This window comes from Pyxicephalus adspersus, chromosome 8 (assembly GCF_032062135.1).
Source record: "Pyxicephalus adspersus chromosome 8, UCB_Pads_2.0, whole genome shotgun sequence".
Taxonomy (NCBI): domain Eukaryota; kingdom Metazoa; phylum Chordata; class Amphibia; order Anura; family Pyxicephalidae; genus Pyxicephalus; species Pyxicephalus adspersus.
The window spans coordinates 47,649,175-47,670,352 of NC_092865.1; the positions used below are offsets into that span (position 1 = coordinate 47,649,175).

The following is a 21,178-nucleotide window of genomic DNA, read 5'->3' on the forward strand; positions in this document are numbered from 1 at the left end:
ACAGGAGGTACAATCATGGCAGGTAGTTAGCACAGGTGATATAATCACGGCAGGTAGTTAGCACAGGAGATATAACACTGGCACATGGATAGCACAGGAGGTACAACTCTGCAGTACCATGACTCAGTAAACTGCTTTGTGACTTTACTGAATGAGTTTTGCCCATGAGGTTTGCAGATGAATCTAAATGTCAAGTAATTTATTTTTAAAGATAAAGATTGCAGGTCAAACGTGTGGTTAGGATGCTACATTGCCTTTATAGGGGGCAGACTGACTTTTTCTTTGGTGGGCAGTGTAGTAATTACACATTTAGCACCATGGGAACAGAGATCTTTAATATGGATGAGCATCCCCTAAATTTCATTGAAAAGAAAGTAATTTCTGCAACATTTTGCCATTTAGGTAAATGCATTGGAGTCAATAGAGAATGCCAAATATAGGTGGCTTGGTGTTTAAGCCCTGAGGGTTACTGAGGGTCCTTTTAACTATCCTAGACCTGTTTTTGTACCCAAACAATAACAAATATACAAAAACGAGAAACATTGAAAAAATAACCTAAACTTTTTATAACATATGGCAACAAAGTTGCCTAGCAAAGTCTCTGCAACAGCTTTGTATTTGTGACTTACGGCTGTAATAAATCTGTTGGCACAATCTCTGTCATTGCTCCTGTTCAGCATTGCCTGGCAGAGATTCAATCCCTGAGACCCCCAGTGCTACAAGGCGAGAGTGTGAGCCACCTCAATCCCCCCACCTATCTCAAACCTTTCACCCACACATTGGGAAATCATTCTTTCCTTAGGACTTTAACTGGTAATAAATTCCCCTGTTACTTTGCTTTGACCGCATTGACCGCTGAAGCGTTTCATGAAAACATCAAAGCCATCCAGAAGATCTTGTCTGAATGATTGAGGGAATATGAGTGGCCGGCCATAAGCAGAGAATCCATCTATAACATTTCTAATAACCTGCAGAGCAGACATGATGTGAAGGGAGTTATATTTTGCTGCAAAGCCATAAGTGGGCCGATAAGGTGCAGAATATGCTTGGCACAATTCGGAGCTGGCATTGCATTATGCTCCTGTGCCCAGTGTCCAGCAATATAGTGATCCCAAAACAAGCACAAAGCTAAAATCACATAAATAGGTTCCAAAATTGTTCTAGTTAAAAACATTTCTGAAGTTTACAGGATCCAAAAAGTTCCCCATGTGTAGGGTTTATTCTGTTCTCATTAGTCATAACCCCAAAGGTTAAAAATCTCTAGCCAAGAGATATCCAAAGGAGACACAGCCATTCCAGATAATAAGAAGTCCTGAAGTCAGAATCCTGAAGGAGAGCAAGGCTTGTTGCCCCTTAACCCCATTTGATATATTTATCAATCTTTTACCAGAATAACATCTATGCCATCAATGGGCATGTAGAGAACTGAACCATGGAGAAACAGAAAAAGATGGCTAATCTGGTAATTATTTGATGACATTTTCATTTAGATCATGTGGATGGCTGGGTGCATGCAAATCATTTAGTGGGGGTACAACATGGCAGCAGGGGGCACTATGGTAGGACAGCAGGAACTACGGCTAATCTCCTAGTTTTGGATACCACTGACACCTTCCTAGGTCCATGTCCCAACATGACATCCCTATTTTGGTAGAACAAGGGGGGCCTACATAATATGTGTCAGGTGGCAGATTGGTTAGTTGTTGATGGAAAATATAATGGTTTCTCAGACTCCTAAGGAATTTCAACCACCTACATTGCATTGCTTACTTTACAGAGAATGGTGTAATGAAACAAAACCATGCAGGGAGGCTCAATTCCGGTGGTGAAAACAATCAGTGAATTGAGCCGAGATGGCAATCACTCTCCGCCATCAATGTACGCTGCAGTATCATATCAGCATTAAAAGCAATCATGCAGGGTTACTTTTGAAAAGACAACAGATCGATGTGCTTGTTGGCTTATGTAATGATAGGATGTCCGGGGGATTCTAGAAATATTGACAATCCCCTTCAAGGATCTCTTGTTTAATAGCACTAATACATCATTTAATACGGCACATGGCGCTCCTAGCTCAAAGTTTACGAAGCAGAACGCTCAGCTCCATAGATTGTTACGGACAGAAAGGTAAACTGTTTGTTATATAAAGATAAGCAGAGTTGCTACATAACTACTCGATTTCCAAATAAATTCCAAGCTGTTCTACAGTCCAGACGGTAGAGACCAGGTGGGTCTAACTCCAGTCCTCAAGGGCCAAATTCTGCACACATTTTAGTATTTTTCTAACAGACTGATGTAAATTTAGCAAAGCGTGGTTTACAAGGAGCCAGGAAATGTATATATGAAAATCATGGCCTGTATGTGATCTTTGAGGACTGGAGTTAGACCCTCTGTTCAAGACTGATATCATTTAGAATAATGTATATTGTGTTAAGAATAAGTTGCACAAGTTTCTGTTTGTGTTGCAAAGTATTTTCAACTGTCAGCTGTCTCATGATGATGATGGATAATGGGTTATGGATAAGGGCTAATTGATGGATGATGATTGATGGCTGATAGATGATGATGATTGATAGATGATGGATGATGATGATGAATGCTCATCTATCAATCATCATGCTGAGTTTAACCTTTTGCTTATAAGAAAAGTCATAAAACTGTCACCACAGAATTCTTCCTCAGTGTCTAACATCAAGTTCCAAGTTAAAGCTGGACCATTTTGGCACAAAAATAGGTCCAGGATAGCGGAAATTGGTTACTGTAATCCCCAGGAGGTATTGAAACCCATTTCACCACAAAATTATATTTTATTTTACCTTCCCCAATACCCCCCATTTCACAAAGTGTCCCTTGGACCCGGCTTGGTTTTCTCCATTCAGGTCAAAAAAAGCATTTTGTTGTATTTTGTTACCTGTTCTGCTTCTCTGTTGACTAACTAAAGCAGCAGACAACTCCATTAACGTTCTACAACAACCCCAATCATTTTGTATACTATATTGTACCACATATGCAACATCCATCAACATACCATCTTATCGCTGTCTTTCACTATCACCTCCCCAGTCACCTTCCGAAGAAGTCTGGTGGGAAAGTTAAGCTCAGGAATAGGAGATTTGCAGATATGTTCTGAATGCAGAGTTTTCCTAAAATGACAGAATTGGAGTTTAAAAAGGGTCTAGGGGTCATATATTCAGCATTCTGTGCACATATTAATGGTTTGGTCAGTCTAAAACTGAGATTTGGATATTTGCTAGAGAATTAAACCCATACAGTATTTTCTTACCATTGACTCCCTGAGTACTGACTGTGTTGAGTATTGATCCTATTGGTGAGATCCGTGTTTTGGGTTTTGTGATCCCCCATTTACCTGGGCCTGTTATAACGGGTTCTAAGTATACCTGGGCTGATTTTCCAGATCTCTACACCTGCTGTTCCCACCATACCTGCTTTACATTCCTGCTTCTCTGTGCCCATTATGATGGCTTAAACACACAACGGGAATAGGAGCATCCCATATGTATAGCAACAAAGCCAGGAATTATGGCACAGCTGGAAAATCCAGGACATATTGGATGGACTTGATGGATTAATGTCTTTTTTAAATCTAACTATGTATCTATATTTAAACCAGGGTCAGGCCTTGCCCACCAGGTTCCAACTAAAGACAAATTGATCAATTTTGGATAGAATGATTCTTTAAAGATCATAATTACATTGTAAGAAAAAATCAATTTCAGTCACAGGTAAAATAAAACATGGAAATGCATACAGGGTACTCCAACCTGGGATAGCTGCACTGAACCAAGCACTCTTTTGCTTAAAAGAACCTTATAACAAAGTGCATATGAAGGCAGCTATTGTATGCCTTCCTTTAGTTATAGTTTGAGAGCAAAAAAATGATCAAATTAAAAATGGCAATGCTTCAATATACTTTTTCTCCTAATCCCATGGACTGAAGCAGTTCTCAGCATGGGCCAAATTTTGCTACCATGTATGTGGCTGAACCCCTATATATGTATATGGGAGACTTGTCAGCTCCAAAACAAAACTGATAGGTCCTAAACTCATGTTCCAAGAGAATGTCATGGACTTCTTTCAAGCGGAATTGGAGCTCACCTATGCCTTAGCCTATATTAGACTATGGGGTTCTACTGCACAGACAAGGATGAAGAATCCGGCCTCTGGTGGGAAATCAGACCATATGGATCCTTGGGTGCCGGCTACTCCACCTTTTTCAGATTTGTTAAACTTTTGTGTAGGATGATATTTGCCTCTGTCTAAATAAAAAAGTGGGCACATTGGCAAAAAAAAACTCCTCCAAATGTATATACCCAAAATCAGAGAATGGTCAGTATATCATCCCATTGAACACGTACAAATATTTTCCCACCAATTGTTCTCATCCTACCATGTAACGGTGAGCTGCTGGTAATGGATGAGTCTTCCTCCACCTTGGCAAACAGGACAGAGTTTGCTTAGCTGTGTGGAAGATTTCCTGAATCTATAACATAGATATTAAGCATTCAGTTCAATGTCCAGGTCAAGCCAGAACTTCGTATTTAAATCTGCAATGAGTACTGAGGCTGGGTGTTGGAATGCTTTGCATACAATATACAACTACTTAGTTATGAGACCACTGGGTATAAAATAAGGTACAAAAAAAAGGTAAGAAAGAGAATAAAGAAGGGGTTTTATTGTTATGGCTGTATAATATATTGAATTAATTACTCACAACAAATAATAAAGGTGGCACATAACATATGCTTGTATCTGGTTTTGATTAGCCCAGACCCCATATCTCTCAATCTTTTTTTTGGACTATTTACTAAACATTATCTTCTATCAACATTACATACAGTTAATCTTTAATGGCTCTGAGGAAATAATATAGAAGTAGAAGATCATCAGTCTCATTAGTTCTGACATGTTTCGTTAATGAGACCTATAACCTTTTAGAACCATTATACCTAGGGGTACTACTCCTCTACCTTCAAACTACTATAAAGGTATGTAATTTAATAGGAAAAAAATATTAGCAAGGTATTGATTGGGGAAACAGGACACCAGGGAAGAAAAAATAAGCAGATAAAGCCTCAGGCTTATGTATTAGCCTTGATCTTCAGTAGATGTATAGCAATATATCTTTAGTACTTACCTCCTTTTGCCATTACCAGGACACCCATGGTACCTCTTATTCCTGGATTGCTGTTGACTCCCAGAGCGACCCCTAAACTGCACAGACAAAGGAAGACTTTAATATACATAACAGAGATTTTGAATAATCAAAGAAGAGGCACTACTTACCTTCCATGAGCCTTCTTTTTTACAACGGCCTCGTCCCTGGCACTTGTGGCACACCTGAGAAAGAGAACACAATCTAAGTGTCACATTCATTATGTGCTCCTTCTCTTTAGCTTAGTACACGTTAGGTGACAAACAACTGTCTTCGCTGAACACCTGAATGCCCCCTCTATGACCATTGGCAATTACCACTGTTCATTTCTACACAGAAGAGCACAGCACAGTGCTTCTTGCTCGTTTTTTCCTCTCTATAGAACAGAATGGCACCGTACAGCGCTTGTTCATTTATCTATCACTGAAAACAACCAGAAAAGAAAGTTGTAATTGTTAAGTATAAAAACACATTCAGGTAACCACTGAGCTCATAGATTACATCTTCAGGCATGACTCATTTCCTCAAATCAATTGCAATTGCTTTTTTCCTTGGAATTCTTCAGGAAGGTTTACTGGTTCAGATTAAATGTTTGCCCTAAAAAAGCCAACACCCTCCTACCTTCCCTTTTTTCTCCAAATGCAAAGTATGCAAGTTTACCCAATGCAGATTGTATAAATGTAGAAAGATCTTTCATTTAATAGCTAGATCTGGATGCAGAGCTGCCACCTAATTTTCATAGACAGTTTTGGTCTTCTGGAAGAGCGTTTAGAAGTTTACCACTGATTGGAATGTCCCCGAGTTGGTTATCAGCCATTAGGCCCCATACAGCTGAAAAGGGTGGCCCGAAAAATGATGGCCCATTCCTCCCATCCTCTGCCCATCCATCCACAATTAGCCCCCTCTAGCCTAGTGACTGGGTTAATCTCTACCACTAAACATTCCATCACCAGATCCACACAACATGCTGTCTGGTCACCTAACTCATTGGGATTATCATGGAAACATCATTGAAATACAATACAAATCCACAGAATACATTTATTAAACTTCCCTGACATCTGGCACGACTCACCTTTATCTCTGAAGAATGGGGAAGAGGAATTCTCTCTGAGCCCTCCAGGAACATTTTCGGGGTTGGCACTGTGATGTCCCACAACTGTGGTGCTGCTCCTTTGTTAAGTTTGTCAAGTTTCTGGCCTGAACACAGAAACATGGAATAAGGTTAGGGGGGAAATATTTCATATTATTAAATGAACTTATTAAAGGAAAATAATGATATCTAAAGTGTCTCCAACACCAAACTTACATTACTATTTCTTTACCTCTTTCTGGGAATGGTAAACCTCTGTAAGGTACCTCTGTACTCATTCCACTGGGTTAGGGGGCAAATAAAGGGGCTACCAGGATACAGGCCACAGAAACGACCTGGATCCTTTAACATTGGGACCCACAATGCTGAACAGATACTTGGCCTGGTATGGTACAAGAATGGGGTTTATTGCTTCTTGCTCCCCCTACTTTTCGGGCCCTTCAGGTTTTATTCCTTGATCGGAGTCTAGGTAAAATGTAGGGGAAGCCCGCAACAAAGCACATGCAAAAACAACAAAATAATACCAATCTATGCAGCTTTAATGCATCTCCCATGCATGGTACTTTAAGGATCTCTGTAATTTCAATATTTCCCCCCAAACTTCATGAAAAGACACCTTTGCTCAATTAACATTTTTAACTTTTTTTTTTTATGTTGGTACAAGTGATGGACACTTTTTTTGCCCTAAAAACAGGAAAGAATGTAGAGGAAAGATTCATCCCCCATTTCTTCAATGAGGTTCTTTGCAAAAAAATGGTATTGGCAAATGGTAAAGTACATTGCCAAACCCTTGACTAGCCAAATGTGAGCTTGTTCACCCATCATCCACAAGCTGGAAAAAAATGTTTCAGCTTTAGATACTGGCAGCCCCAACAATGGACCTGGTTTAATAAAGCTCTCCAAGGCTGGAGAGGATACACTCACATCATTAAACCCGGAATAGATCTGGTCCAGGGCTGAAAAACTTTGCTAACAAATAGAAAATGACTTTTAAGGAATCCATTCCAGGTTTATAGATTACCAAGCTTCACTGATGAAAGTGTATCCTCTCCAGCCTTGAAGCGCTTTAATAGATCAGCACCAATGTCTTTGATGGTATTGAGAGCTTCAGGCATTGATTGGACATTTTCATATCTAAAGGTCCCAATTAGTACTGGAACTGATCAAAGAATCATAGTAAAGACAGTGATCTCCTCTTATCTGTTCTCGAGAAGTACTGAACAAAAGCAGCTAAAGTTCTTTAAATTCCATACAATGCTTGTTGATCTGTATAGCTTGATTTTTCTAACTGTTCTTTCACTTTAACTGGTGTAAATTAGTGGTGTCATCATTCATTTGTCAGAACTAAGCACTGTTGGCCATTTAGAAAAATACAAAATACAGTAAAATGTAATTTACTTACCAGTATATGGTTTGCATGTTTTCTCAATTTGCCTGGTCTCTGTAAAGCTCTTTAGCCCATACTGTAAATATATGGATTTTATATGGATAACTTTTTAAATTCAGGTTGCATTAATTGTTTTATATTGTTTTACATTGTTGTAATTTTAGATACATTGTATCACCTGCCAGAGCTATAATATTACATCACATGACACTCCTTCACAAGGTTCTATCCTTTTCGTACTAGCCACTGTCATGCCGTATAATACACAGACTGGAAACTTGCATAACCAGTAGAGTTGGCTGCAAAGTTTTCAACCTCCAAAGTGTTTTGAAAGTACTACCGTTCCCACCATGGATGCTGGATTTGTAAAGAAGAATCCAGAAATGTGTAATGTAGAGAAGGCCAGAGAAAAGCATTTCTAAATATTAGACATTATAATAGCCTGGTGGGTATTGGTAGGAAAGTATAGAGGTCGGGAGAAGAGCCGTTCCTACATTATGAAGAGCCATGTTGGAGGGTTAATATATCCTGTTTGGGAATATTATTATAGATAATGGAGGATAGAGGAGGTCAGAGACAGAGTATTTACTACTAAATGGAGGGTTACGTTTGGAGGGTAAAATATTCTCTTGAGGAGAATTATCATGCAAGGATATAAAAGGTCAATATAGTATTGTCTACTTTATGGAGGGTCATATTGGAGGGTGTAATATCATAGTGGAGAGTATTATTATGAAATTATAAGGTCAGGAGAAGAGCAGTTTTTTCCGTATGGAGGGTCATCCTGAAGGGTGTGATATTTTGAGGGGCAGTATAAAAGGATAGAGGAGGTTAGAGACAAATTATGGAAGGTTGTGTTGGGAGGATATATTATCATTTGAGGGAGAATTATCCAGCAAGAATAGAGAAGGTCAATATAGCATTTTCTATGTTATGGAGGGCCTTGTTGGAGGGTGTGATATCCCGATGGGGAGTATTATTATCAATAATGGAAGATAGAGGAGGTCAGGGACAGAGTATTTTCTATCCTATGGACAGTAGTGTTGAGAGGGTATTAAATCTTCCTGGGAAGAATAACCAACCAAGGATAGGGAAGGTCAGTAAAGTATTTTCTACCTTTTGAAGGGTCATGTTGGAGAGTGTAATATCCTGGTGGGGAGTCTTTTGTATCAATTATTGAGGATAGAGGAGGTTGGAAACAGAGTATTTTCTGTCGTATGGAGGGTCATATTGGAAGGGTATATTATCCTCTTGGGAAGAACAACCAGCAAGGATAGAAAAGGTCAATAAAATATTTTCTACTTTATAGAGAGTCATGTCAGTTGTTGTGATATCTTGACAATGAGTGAATCCAAAAGGTCATCCTTCTGAGGACTCATGTTGTTCTGGATGAGTCTATATTGGAGTATTGCCTCTCTGGCCAGGTCATCTGTGATATCCACATCCTTAGGAACATTGCCTGAACGTCTTCTAACATCCACTATTCATGTTCTAAGTCCAGTCAAATGTGCTACATACCTATTCCTACACTACCGCAAATCAGAAAATGAACAAGCTATTGAAAGGTATTTTTCCACAAACACCACAACTTACCCTGTACAGGGGCATCTGGGTTAACCTGGTAATGACCAGTTCTCCTGCAGAACTTCTTCGGCAACAGAATGTGGAAGACAGATATTGGAGTATTGCCTCTCTGGCCAGGTCCTCTGTGATATCCACATTTCTAGAGAGAGAGATGGGAGAACTTTTATTAATGCCTTATTGATTCAATAAGTAGATTCTTCAAAAGAACAGCAGAATTTTGCATCAAGGCTGAGGAGTACTGAGTACTGATGCAGGGTGGTGTTTTCAGGTGTATAGCACCCTGGTGACCCCTTTCAGCAGATTGCTTGTACTGGTTAGAGAATTCTTTATTTAATAACCTGTTGATGATGGGGCAGAAAGGAACCAAATAGGGGAATATAACAGATTCAAATTTGGAATAATGGTTCTAATTGGCTTTTGCTGTCCATGTATTTCTTTTGTTGGGAATTGTAATATATTCTAATACACATTGTATTTCCCATTAGTGTTCCCTGTGATGAAAAAACACAAACTAGTAACTGCAGGCAATAAAGAAAGACATACCGTACCTGTATAAAGCTGAGGGACCTCTCTCACCAAGCTCTTGGATGTTCTCCAGGGCTCCTGGTTGGTACAAAGTAAAAACATTGAATGCAAAGAAAGACATTGGGCATTGTCCTTTTCTCATCTATTGAGTACTGTAGGAGCAAGTGGAGCTATACTGCATTCAGCTCTCAGAAGTAAGACTGTGGCATTGGGGAAAGTCTAATCTCATGCAAATACTGACTTTGATAAGGTCTATATTTGCATACCCTCAAAAGGTGCTCGAGTTTGAGGATGATTACTGCCATTGGAGAGGTACAACATACCACCTCATGTTTATTGCTATATAAGTTTAGATATCCTTTGCTACAAGTTTCTAAAGGAATATTTTATAGATATCACTTTTTAAAAATCAATTTCATGCAATACAAGCAGATACCTCTAATAATATTAAGGCAGGGTGTAGGATCGAGCTAACCTCATGGGCCTGGAGTTGGTTCTGCTCCCAATATATTCACACCCAATATTATAAGTCTATCATTCCTCTATTTCTATCATTTTGTATTATTTCTGAAGATCTACCTTGCTCCATCTGCGTTGACTTTCAAGAGGTCAGATGACAAGTGTCCATGGCTGTAACATAGCTTGGAGGCATTGAACAGGCAGATCCAAGACCTCCAGACATCCTGATGGACAGAACCAGGTGAAGGAACCCTACGGCTAGGTGCGATGTTGGTCTGGATGGTCAATATAAACAGAAGCTACAATCTTCTCTAAAGTTCTGTAACAACTCCAAACTTTGAATGCTGAGCTGAGTTTCTGCTCAGTAGATTTCAGACGATGGAGGGGCTTAATGGGGTCTCTGGGGAGCACAACAGACAATGGACTGAACTGAACAGAAGTTATTGTGAAGAGTGGCCAGGCTGTGATAAGGAAAGCTCAGAATTGCCCTTTTCTTTAGTAGTGTGGCTTATTGAAGGGGATTGTGTTCAGCCCGTTCATTTGGTATAAAAATAGAGCCTCTAAGTCTGCCTATTGTTAAGGCAAGTTGATTTCTCGAGATATAAACACACAAAGACGTCAGCAAAAGGGGCCTTTTCTTTGACCAAACAGGTCATGCATAAGGGGCTATAGGATAATGATGGTTTGCTATGGGCATATGAAGCTTACAGAACAGATGCTTGATAAGATCCATTATTATTAAGATTATTGTTAGACAGAATTTAAATATCGCCAATATATTACAGTGCTGTACATTAAATCCATGCATACATGTTTAAAGTTATTGCAAAAAAATAAAAGACTACTTACTAAAAAATGGTCAGATAGGAATTTAAAGAGTCAATGACCATTTTTTCCTGCATACCTAAAGGTTCTGACACTTTTTTCCTGACTTTAGGTCCAATTTCACACTTATGTGATATTTTACTACATGGCATTGTATTGCATTTGCAATGGAACCCCCAGTGCACCCGGTCAGCTTACCTGTACTACATGTATTGTGATGAGTATGCAAACAAAATCAAATTGCATGGTAGCACATAAAAGAACACATATCTATGTGGCTGCACAATTGCTGGTATAAACCCAGGGTTATTTTTTCCAAGTGCTGTGATCTTCTACTGTAAAGTATCAGCAGTCCACTGAGCTTTATCCAAGCCATTATCTTCTGAAAACAGCTTGTGTTGTACAAACAAAAGAAATGTATAATTTCCTTTGTCAACGGAGCTCAGATAGAGGTTTTGTTTGCAAAACTGTTCAAGAGTTCAGGCACACAAAGTACAGAATCAGAACCGGTCGGGTTTTACTGCTATTTGCGGCAGATATTTACAGATTTTTTTCTCTTGGTGTCCCAGAACTGACAATTCCATCCATGGAAGCAAGGATAAATCTCTGACAGCAAATACAACCCATCATATTTCAGTGCTGTTTGCATCCCTTCTACAAATTTTTGTTCATTTGTTCAATGAGCTGGCAAAGCACAGTAACAGACCAAACATTGACAACTTGGATTTTTAACCCACAGCAAACTGGTTGCAGTTTGCTACATTATGTGCTGTGATCCATGTTCATTGATGTGCCATTTGCAGTGTTTTAATATTACACATAAGGGTCGACAATGGATGCAGCCAATTTTCTGCATGTGACTCAATTCTGAGTAATCCCATGTACACGAGTTCTTTATCAGCAGAGTCAGAGTATTTTTAGAAGTTGTTTGTTCCTCCAAGAGTTGTAGTTAGCAGGAATTTTCAAGGGTTCAGCATTTATTTAGCTCTACATTATTCCAGGCTGCAACCTGTTGAGAAAGATTATATAGAACAATTGGTCTCCAGAGAGGGACAAATATAATACATTGAACAATGGCAGCTCCATGCTATTTACTTACAACATGCAGGAAGTGGTCATTCTTAAAAAGTTTATGTGTAATACAAAGGGTTGAAAGAAAGTTGTCATGGGCTGCTGACTCCTGCAAGGAGTATGAGTGGCTGACCAAAATTAACATGTAGTGAGTGAAATCAGAAAGAAAGATCTCCTGATTTGCATGCTTGTTCTAGGTTCATTGAGCATTGGGAGGGGGATCAGCATGCAAAACATGCAGCTTACATTTTAGAAGAAAATAAACAGCACTAGTTTAAATATGTTGGCCTTACTCTTCAAATAGGAAGCACACATATGTTACTTTGATATGCAAATTGCAGACGCCAATTGAAGAAATCTGCAGCACAGCATAAAGCATCAGATATACACATTTTAAGGGGGGCCCCAGCAAGTTATGAAAACAAATATTTTAGGCAATAATTACCCCCGCTCCCATATCATTGCAGTAATTCTAAATATCCTTAGTCTTCAGGATAAGTCACTATAGTGTTTTTCACTCCCATACAATGATGCATAGTGTGGCCCCAATGTCATCAGACCAATGTGCATGTACTAAAATATTTCAAAATGGATGCTGCAATGTCAACAAGGAATAAAAATGTGATATCTCCCAGACCACCACACCCCACCACCAGGTAGCTGCAAACTTTACTGGAAATGCATTATTTAAATATAAAATACAATTCCTCAGTTAGCTTTTAGGATACATCGTCCTACCATAGATTCCTATGTTACTGTAATTTACAGTTTTCCCATATTCTTAATTCTCATAACATTGGGTTGGGTTTATTAATGAGTTCAAGACGGGAGAAGGTGGACTATCATGGGAGAATCTGGTGGATCCAGCAAACTTAGAATGGATCCAGTCTATGAGGATTATTAATAAATTGTATATATATAGCGCCAGCATAATATGTAATGCTGTACATTAAATAGGGATTAAAAAACATGTTTCTGCTAAATTATTTTCAGGATATCCATTGCAGGTTTCCTGGAGTTCTATTCTTGGATCACCCATGATACTTTATCTTCTCCAGTGTTGTAGATCTTTAATATATCAGGCCCATTCTGTTGGATATTAGCGGAGATGCAGAGTTACCGCTTTGCCCATAATAATGCATAATATTGAGGAATGTGAGCATATTGCCATCTAGTGGTCATTTTTGTGAATGCAGAACAATATTTATTTTATGATCTTTAGAACACAGGACAAGTATGATAATCAGACAGTTTGCTTTATCAAAAAGGAAAAAGGCAACAGCTTTCCAGTATTGTTCTACCTTTAGGAAGTTACATGTGTGTAGAAGACTTTTTGTTTTTAAAGACTTCTGCTTCAAAAGAAGAAAAAAAATAACTCAAAATATTTACTTAGTATGCACTTTAATATTTTGATGCCATTTTCACAATGTTTATGCTAACTGAAAAATACAAAACAACAAACCTCAGATTACAAAGATACTATTAGGTGATACAAGTGTTATACAATACACAAATTTTTGACTTGATAGACTTTAAAGTTTATTGAAGGTCATAATAACTTAGTATTATATGTACAAAACACCACTGAAAAAGTACCTTTGAACCATTATTTAAAGGTTCCACCAGTCTTTAGGGAATCTTTATTGTTATGGCCACCTTGGTGATTGAGAAAGGAATATTAGTTTTCCATGAAGATGATCACATGACCACACAACAGCATGTTTTGGGGTAATTCTGTACAAATACTTTGTTCTCCTTTCCATATACAAAGTAAGTTAAATGTCTTTCCTTCCAGCAGTACTGCACTTTGGTCAATGGAAGCCACTCGATGCTTTGTCTCTAGAGAAGAAAAAAACAACAACATGTTATATGAATGTAGAATGAATTTATATGGAATATTCTGCTGTATTTTCAGAAAATGTTAGCCCGGTGACCCCAACATTCTTTTATAAAAGTGTAAAAGAATCCCTCGAGCGTTTCATCCCAGTTTAATTTTCAGTTCATTATCACCAATAGAAACCCTGAAAGATCAATGAGCTCCAGAAGTGAATAGGATTTGGCTTTGGATTTTTATTGTGAAAAATAATGATTCCCATTATAAGTCTGTTTGGGGATCCCAATCCTCTGGAATCTGCACACATTTTAGTTTTTCTCTAACAAATAGCACTAAAAGTATTATTCTTCAGGTAAGAAGACTTTACAAATCCATAGAATGATCAGTATGCAGTGGATGCAGCGTTAATCTTGGATAATTGAAGATTGAACCCCTGTAGGCCCTTTAAAAGCCCCCAAATTGTTCTTTTTTCCTGACATTTATGAGCTGCAGTTATTGTGTGAAATTGATAGAAACACACAGTGCAAACATGTATGATACTCACCTGTCTGAGAACGCGGCACGACGCAGAGAACTGGGTTCGGTGCTGCTCCAAAGCATTTTGGGAAGCCTGAATAATAGTTGGGTCAGGAAAATCTGTAATGGCAGAGACCTAGAAGTGGAGAAATAGATTCTCAGTTACAGTAATGGATAAAACTGGAACTCTTTATGACTATTTTTACTATAGTCTTCTTCTTTAGCAATACTATTCTATTTTCTTACATAAGGTATCGTCAGCCATTCTTTAGATGAGCATTGAGCTGTAAAGGTTTCCAGTGACATAGTAAGGCATATGTAACAGAAGCATATAGAAATAATAAAGGACTGCTCCCTCTGTACAGATAGTATTTTCTATATTAGATTGGTGACAAAGTGAGCTTGTGGAAAGGCTACAGACATGACAGTACAAAGATTTTTTTTTACCAAACAATAAATTAACTTTAAAATAATCCCACACTATCCTCAGCAGCCAGAGGCACTGTAAAGCAATTCACCCTTTAAAAGTTCAAGTTGTTCAAGTCTGCTCTATTACAAGTTCAACTTTCCCTACTTTCTCATTCCAGTTCCTGTTCAACATTTAAGTTAGATGGCTTAATCTCTTCTGGAAGGGGGAACAAAGGGCCAAGCTTTGGAGTCATTGCCAATCCTGTTCTTTGTTGCCTCCCAGCAAAGTTAGTCTGCTGGTAGATTGGAGTAAGGGCAATACAGCTGCTCATTCAGTTCTAAGAGCAAAGAGAAGTATTAGCGGGGCTGCCAAGGGACTGCTGGGAAGAAGGAGGGAAGAGGAGAACTGATCTACCGAGCTGAGAGAGGGAAGTAGGGTGAACTGAGCCAAAGGATTAACCTATGGGAGGTGGGGAAGTAAAGGGTTTTGACACCTTTCATTGGAATCTTCTTACCTTGGACTGTTCATCTGTGAAGAGCTTCTCTCCCTTCACATTCTTAAAGAGATCCGTAGAAAATTCGGAATTATGATCTGTTATGAATTGAAATGCATTATTCTTCCTGCAAAAATGAAAAAGAAAATTTGATTTTCTCCATCCATCCAGGGATTTCCTAAACACCTCCCAGACCTGGAGAACCAACATTACCTGCAAACATCTATTGACATCAACATTGCCTATAACCAGCAGTGTATTTGGGATCTCCTGTGAATAAATATTCAACCTTGAAGGGGACATTGATTATTTCCCTGAATCTGAATACAATTCCTGACAATATTCAGAAACAAATATTTTATTAGGATGTATTATGACTTTGCCTGGGCTGAGATGATGCCATCAGAAATGTTGCCGCAGTTTGGTTCAGGAACCATTTGAACCGAGGCACAAATTCAAATTTGGATACCAATTCAGAATAGAACCAACTTTTACCTTGGCAATTACTTGGTTGACACCAGAACAGCCATTGTCTAAGTAGGCTTGTGGTCATGATGGAGTGGAACAATCTCTGACCACCATCTACCAATGGGAATGTTGACCAGTATATACAAAAGGAAAACAACAAGATGAGCCAACAAGATTGCAAAATCCAACCAACAACACTAATCATCGTCTCCGGAAGAGGAGAACTGATCTACCGAGCTGAGAGAGGGAAGTAGGGTGAACTGAGCCAAAGGATTAACCTATGGGAGGTGGGGAAGTAAAGGGTTTTGACACCTTTCATTGGAATCTTCTTACCTTGGACTGTTCATCTGTGAAGAGCTTCTCTCCCTTCACATTCTTAAAGAGATCCGTAGAAAATTCGGAATTATGATCTGTTATGAATTGAAATGCATTATTCTTCCTGCAAAAATGAAAAAGAAAATTTGATTTTCTCCATCCATCCAGGGATTTCCTAAACACCTCCCAGACCTGGAGAACCAACATTACCTGCAAACATCTATTGACATCAACATTGCCTATAACCAGCAGTGTATTTGGGATCTCCTGTGAATAAATATTCAACCTTGAAGGGGACATTGATTATTTCCCTGAATCTGAATACAATTCCTGACAATATTCAGAAACAAATATTTTATTAGGATGTATTATGACTTTGCCTGGGCTGAGATGATGCCATCAGAAATGTTGCCGCAGTTTGGTTCAGGAACCATTTGAACTGAGGCACAAATTCAAATTTGGATACCAATTCAGAATAGAACCAACTTTTACCTTGGCAATTACTTGGTTGACACCAGAACAGCCATTGTCTAAGTAGGCTTGTGGTCATGATGGAGTGGAACAATCTCTGACCACCATCTACCAATGGGAATGTTGACCAGTATATACAAAAGGAAAACAACAAGATGAGCCAACAAGATTGCAAAATCCAACCAACAACACTAATCATCGTCTCCCGGCAGGAGGAAACATTTCCACATTCTAGTTTCTCAATGATTAGACTGCAGCATTGTAACAAGTCACAGGCTGAGAGGTTGCTGCAGTGACTGACCTGGGTCACTTATTGGAACCAGCATCAAGAAGCCTTATTGCTTGCTACAAAGATCTTATGTATTATGAACTATGAGCTCAATAAATGTGTCTATAAAGTACGAAAAAACAGAATGGATGATAAAATGGCAAAACCAAGACCTGAAATGAATCAAGCAGTGAAAGCAGTGCACCAAGAATAGAAAAAGATAACAGAATACCCGGCCACTGATGACACCCTTACCTACCATGTGACCATAAGCTGCATGTATGTTAGGACCCGGCCCTTCCCAGAACAGCCAGAACACTGCTGGTTGATGTTCTGACACATTCGGCAGCTGAGGGATAAAGAAAAATCTTATCAAAATGCTGTTACGGAAACACTGGAAATTATCATTTAAGACCAATGAGGGTCCATTTTGTCATTGGGGTAGATTAAAAGGAGCTTCTGAAACCCTTCCAAGTCATTTGCTGCTTGAAAAATCCATCAAAAATTATCATTACAATAGAACTGGCAACATTTAAAAAAAATTGCCAACATTTTTGGAAAATTAAATCTCTCAATTCTGTCCATCAATATTAATGGCTCAAAGTGTAAATAAATGCATTTCCTCTTCTGTACAGTGCAAAAGAATTAGGTGTCCCCAGTAAGAATGAGACCCCAATACTGTAACTTAGCTCAGTGGAGCACCTTTCTGTGCCATTCCCATAGCAATGTTGGCACATCTCCATCTGCATGCGCCGTCCCCTTCCATTGCACCACATGCACTGTGCCTGGAAAAAAAAAAAAACATGAAAAATAAGTTGCAGGAAACAATGTATCGATATAACATTTTATAACACAAATTGAAGTATGTTAATTGTGCTCTTGTAAAAGTGCTCTTGTAAAAATTTTGGGCACATATTACCCCTAAAGCTGCGTACACACGTGCAATTTTTGTCGTTGGAAAGGATCTTTCACGATCGATTCCAATGACAAGGGACTGCACGATGCATGAACGGTGCTGTACATACAGCACCGTTCTGCTCCATGGAGAGGGGAGGGAGAGAGCGATGGAGCAGCACCCTGCTGCACGCTCTCCCCCTTCCCTTTCATTAGGATCAGTTGTCGTCCATCGTCCGTGGATCCGGCAGGACAATCGTTTGGACGATGGACGACACCAACTGTACACACGGCAGATTTTCTCCCGATATTTGGCCGATGCCGATTATCGGGCGATAAAAATCTGACGTGTGTACGCAGCTTAAGAATAGCTCTTCTGAGACCAGTCAAATGAAAAGGACTTACCCTTCCAGTACCATGACACTTCAGACACATATTCCTTCCCAATCCATTGCATTTTGAGCAGGCCTAAAGAAAATAAAAATACTCAAAACATGTTCTACCGGTAGTACAAAGCAGTATAGGGCTACATGATGGTTCTCTATTTTATTTTTTGGCAATTACAGAATCCTGTTAAGAATTTTATTACAATTGTACAATTGTTTTTATTACAATTGTTTATTACAATTCCTCCCAAATGTGAATGTATGACAACCAAAAACTGGACAAATATAATATAAATAAATTATATTCTGAAAAATGATGCAAACCCAATCACTGCATTCCTATAAAAGCTTTAACATGTTATTGCAAAAGTCAACTTTTTATTACAAATGATTCCATGGTAATCCTGCCTTGATGGCTGATGTCTGGTCATTTTTTTTGTAAGGGGTGGCAATGCTCTGCCCACATATATGAGTTGGCCCCTGCACCATCACCCTGTTACACAGACTTCCAATGGATTACTCAAATGCATGCACTCAAACCGATGTCTGAACACAGCAAACAGCATTTGAATCCAGTATCTTCCATGGGGACCCCAACACTGGTCTTATCATTCTTTTCTTTGGTGCTCAAATTACCTGCACAGAGGAGGTCTGGGGCATCACCATCTTCTGCACTCCATCCTTGAACATCTGGGGTGCGGCCACTGGGATATCCCATGCTTTTGGTGCCGGTCTTCCTGCTGAAGTATCCGATGTCTGACCTGTGGAAAGAAGTGTCCTTATACCTTGAATGCCTGAGACAGGGAAAAAAAAAAACCCACACACAAAGAGGACTAGTACAATATTAAAAACAAATATATAATAAAACTCCAGAGGTTTTGAATGTTGCATTGTGTTAAAGCCTCTTCCACAGCATATAACAGTAGGATCAATGTTATGTTATGTACTGTAAAGGTTCCCCTTGCCAAGTTGCTAAACCCAACCCCAAATAAAAATAAAATGAACACACTATAAAACCATTGTCTCAGTAAGAAAAACATCTACACGCTTCTGGAGCGGTTCTGTGTAATAATGCTTCATGTAGCCCATCATGATGAATTATTACACAGAACCGCTCCAGATGTGTTCAGATATTTATTTACCTACCCGCATAAGGTTCCGTCACCCACTCACAGGAACGATGTTCTGTGAAGGTCTCCAAGCAGTACTGGAATAACAAAAATAGTATTATTATTATTATTATTATAAATAATAAACAGGATTTATATAGAGCCAACATATTACGCAGCGCTGTACATTAAATAGGGATTGCAAATGACAGGCTAATACAGACAGTGATACAGGAGCTTATAATCTAGTATACACATATTTGTTATTAGAAAAATGTATTACATTATTGGTCCATGATATACCGTACTCAATTCAAAAAAAAATTCTAATTTGCACATCACTGGATGTATTCTATACAGGAGCATGTGCAAAAATGGTTATTAAATTCAAGTACAAACAGGCTGCAAAAAATTCGAAAATTCCCTCTTGATGTGGTCATTTGACATTGAAACCGATTCCTTATACTATAATTCACCCTTACAGCAAATTGTTTCCAATCCGAACTCATCTTTGCATTTGGGAGCTCTGCTAGATAAATCCTAGTAGTGTCACTGGTATCGCTAGCACTTTTTTCTGAACCTGAACAGATATCAATTGGGCTTTCCTTGGTATCAGCTACACGGCAGATTAACAATGCAAAAAGCACTAATTTTGCCCTAAATTGACAAATTATTAAATAACGCTGGAGGTTCTCAATGAGAATTTGGGAGCAGAAATGGCACATCTGGAGCCTTGAACATCAAACCCTGCTTGCAATTTGGCTTCACAGCAACCATGCATTGGCATTTTGGTTAGGCTGGGATTTATAGAATTTATTTTCTTGCAGACAATGCAGAAAAGAGAAGGATAAAAGACAGGAAAGATTGACACAAACCCTGTAAGTCCTGAAGTGTCTCAGGTCCTGGATGGTCATCTCTTTTGCTGGAGCCGTACTGTAACAACATTTGCTTTTACTGAAATCCAGAAACGCTTGTTTTGCCACAGCTTCTGTTAAATTAGTGAGTCTGAACCAGAAAAAAGCACAAAAAATATTGGTATACTGATAATATGTGAAAAGAATACAAAGAGTGAATGATTAGTAAATACAAGGGCAACAAATTTAGATTTTGTTGGTTGTTAAGATGACCCATCAGCCTGTAAAACTTTGATACAAAAATACAAAGTCCATGAATGCATAATTACTTATTTCAGTGGTATGTTTAGAGGGGCATTTTTATTGTTTTTATAATGGCACCACCGGTGTTGACTGCTGTGAACTTGCCCCCAATTACTCCAAAGCTCTGGTTATCATTAAAATGAATAGGGACAGTTTGGCTGGCATTTTATAGAATGGTCAGCTAACATGTTCCTCATCAAAGATTTCTAGAACAATTTTGTTTTTGAAGTCCTGAAAATAGACTCAAATCACAATAAATCAGAAAGAACAGGATGCTACATTGCTTCAAATACTGAAGATTAAGGGCCATTTCAGATATGTGGTTAACCTGAAGGCTGATCTGCACTCCCATTTAATTGATGGGGAACAATTCTGTGCATGGAGTTGCATTGCAGTGGGGTTGTGGTTGGGTTCCTGAAAGTCTCATGTTGCTTCTAGCCATGCAGTTCCTTTTCTGGAGAAAGAACTGCACCATCAATTCAAACAGAAGGCCAATGCATGCAAATGAAGTGTTTTGCTACACATGGGTACATAGCAGCCATTTGCTACATGACAGGTAGCTGCTAACCCTGCAATTTCCCATGCAAGTGTGAACGGGGCCAAAGACTTCCATGGAGGTGAAGTCGGGAATCATTAATTGAATAAATATAGTAGTAAGTATATAGATCAGTATATATAGAAGTAATTATATGAGGCATAATGCACTTACCTATTGTCTGGATCAGACACAGTGGTGGTGGG

At 38.8% G+C, this 21,178-nt stretch overlaps 2 protein-coding genes and 1 long non-coding RNA gene across 5 annotated transcripts in view; all 3 read right to left on the reverse strand.

Moving 5' to 3' along the window:
* The window catches only part of LOC140336238 (protein SSUH2 homolog), a 12,199-nt gene extending 1,662 nt beyond the window's left edge, over positions 1-10,537 (reverse strand). For all 3 annotated transcript variants that reach the window (XM_072419233.1, XM_072419235.1, XM_072419234.1), the window contains exons 1-9: positions 10,342-10,537; positions 9,786-9,840; positions 9,247-9,376; positions 7,669-7,729; positions 6,249-6,373; positions 5,305-5,358; positions 5,156-5,232; positions 4,409-4,501; positions 3,029-3,143 (exon numbers count right to left, since the gene is read on the reverse strand). In XM_072419233.1, coding sequence (XP_072275334.1) covers positions 3,029-3,143; positions 4,409-4,501; positions 5,156-5,232; positions 5,305-5,358; positions 6,249-6,373; positions 7,669-7,729; positions 9,247-9,376; positions 9,786-9,840; positions 10,342-10,351 — 720 coding nt within the window. In that variant the 5' untranslated portion in view covers positions 10,352-10,537. The remainder of the gene's footprint in view (positions 1-3,028; positions 3,144-4,408; positions 4,502-5,155; positions 5,233-5,304; positions 5,359-6,248; positions 6,374-7,668; positions 7,730-9,246; positions 9,377-9,785; positions 9,841-10,341) is intronic.
* Positions 10,538-13,501: 2,964 nt separating this feature from the next.
* Positions 13,502-15,930, reverse strand: LOC140336239 (uncharacterized). Its single transcript, XR_011921847.1, has 3 exons — positions 15,391-15,930; positions 14,496-14,603; positions 13,502-13,956 (listed from the first exon to the last, which is right to left on the reverse strand). It is a non-coding gene; the product is annotated as an uncharacterized lncRNA (long non-coding RNA).
* A 104-nt stretch (positions 15,931-16,034) lies between these two features.
* LOC140337451 (protein SSUH2 homolog) lies at positions 16,035-21,172 on the reverse strand. Its single transcript, XM_072421199.1, has 9 exons — positions 21,147-21,172; positions 20,156-20,285; positions 19,318-19,378; positions 18,808-18,932; positions 18,191-18,253; positions 17,594-17,676; positions 17,151-17,240; positions 16,171-16,276; positions 16,035-16,115 (listed from the first exon to the last, which is right to left on the reverse strand). The coding sequence occupies exons 2-9, from the start codon at positions 20,192-20,194 to the stop codon at positions 16,035-16,037; spliced, it is 648 nt and encodes a 215-aa protein (XP_072277300.1). The 5' UTR covers positions 20,195-20,285; positions 21,147-21,172.
* Between the last annotated feature and the right edge of the window lie 6 nt (positions 21,173-21,178).

Excerpts from the sequence above, each read along its gene's own strand:
- LOC140337451 (XM_072421199.1), bottom strand. The coding sequence starts at position 20,194 with ATGACCATCCAGGACCTGAGACACTTCAGGACTTACAGG. Across the intron at positions 19,379-20,155 it reads GACACTTCAGGACTTACAGG|TACTGCTTGGAGACCTTCAC; the intron begins GTTTGTGTCAAT and ends TTGTTATTCCAG. Across the intron at positions 16,277-17,150 it reads ATGCAGCTTATGGTCACATG|GAAGAATAATGCATTTCAAT; the intron begins GTAGGTAAGGGT and ends TCATTTTTGCAG.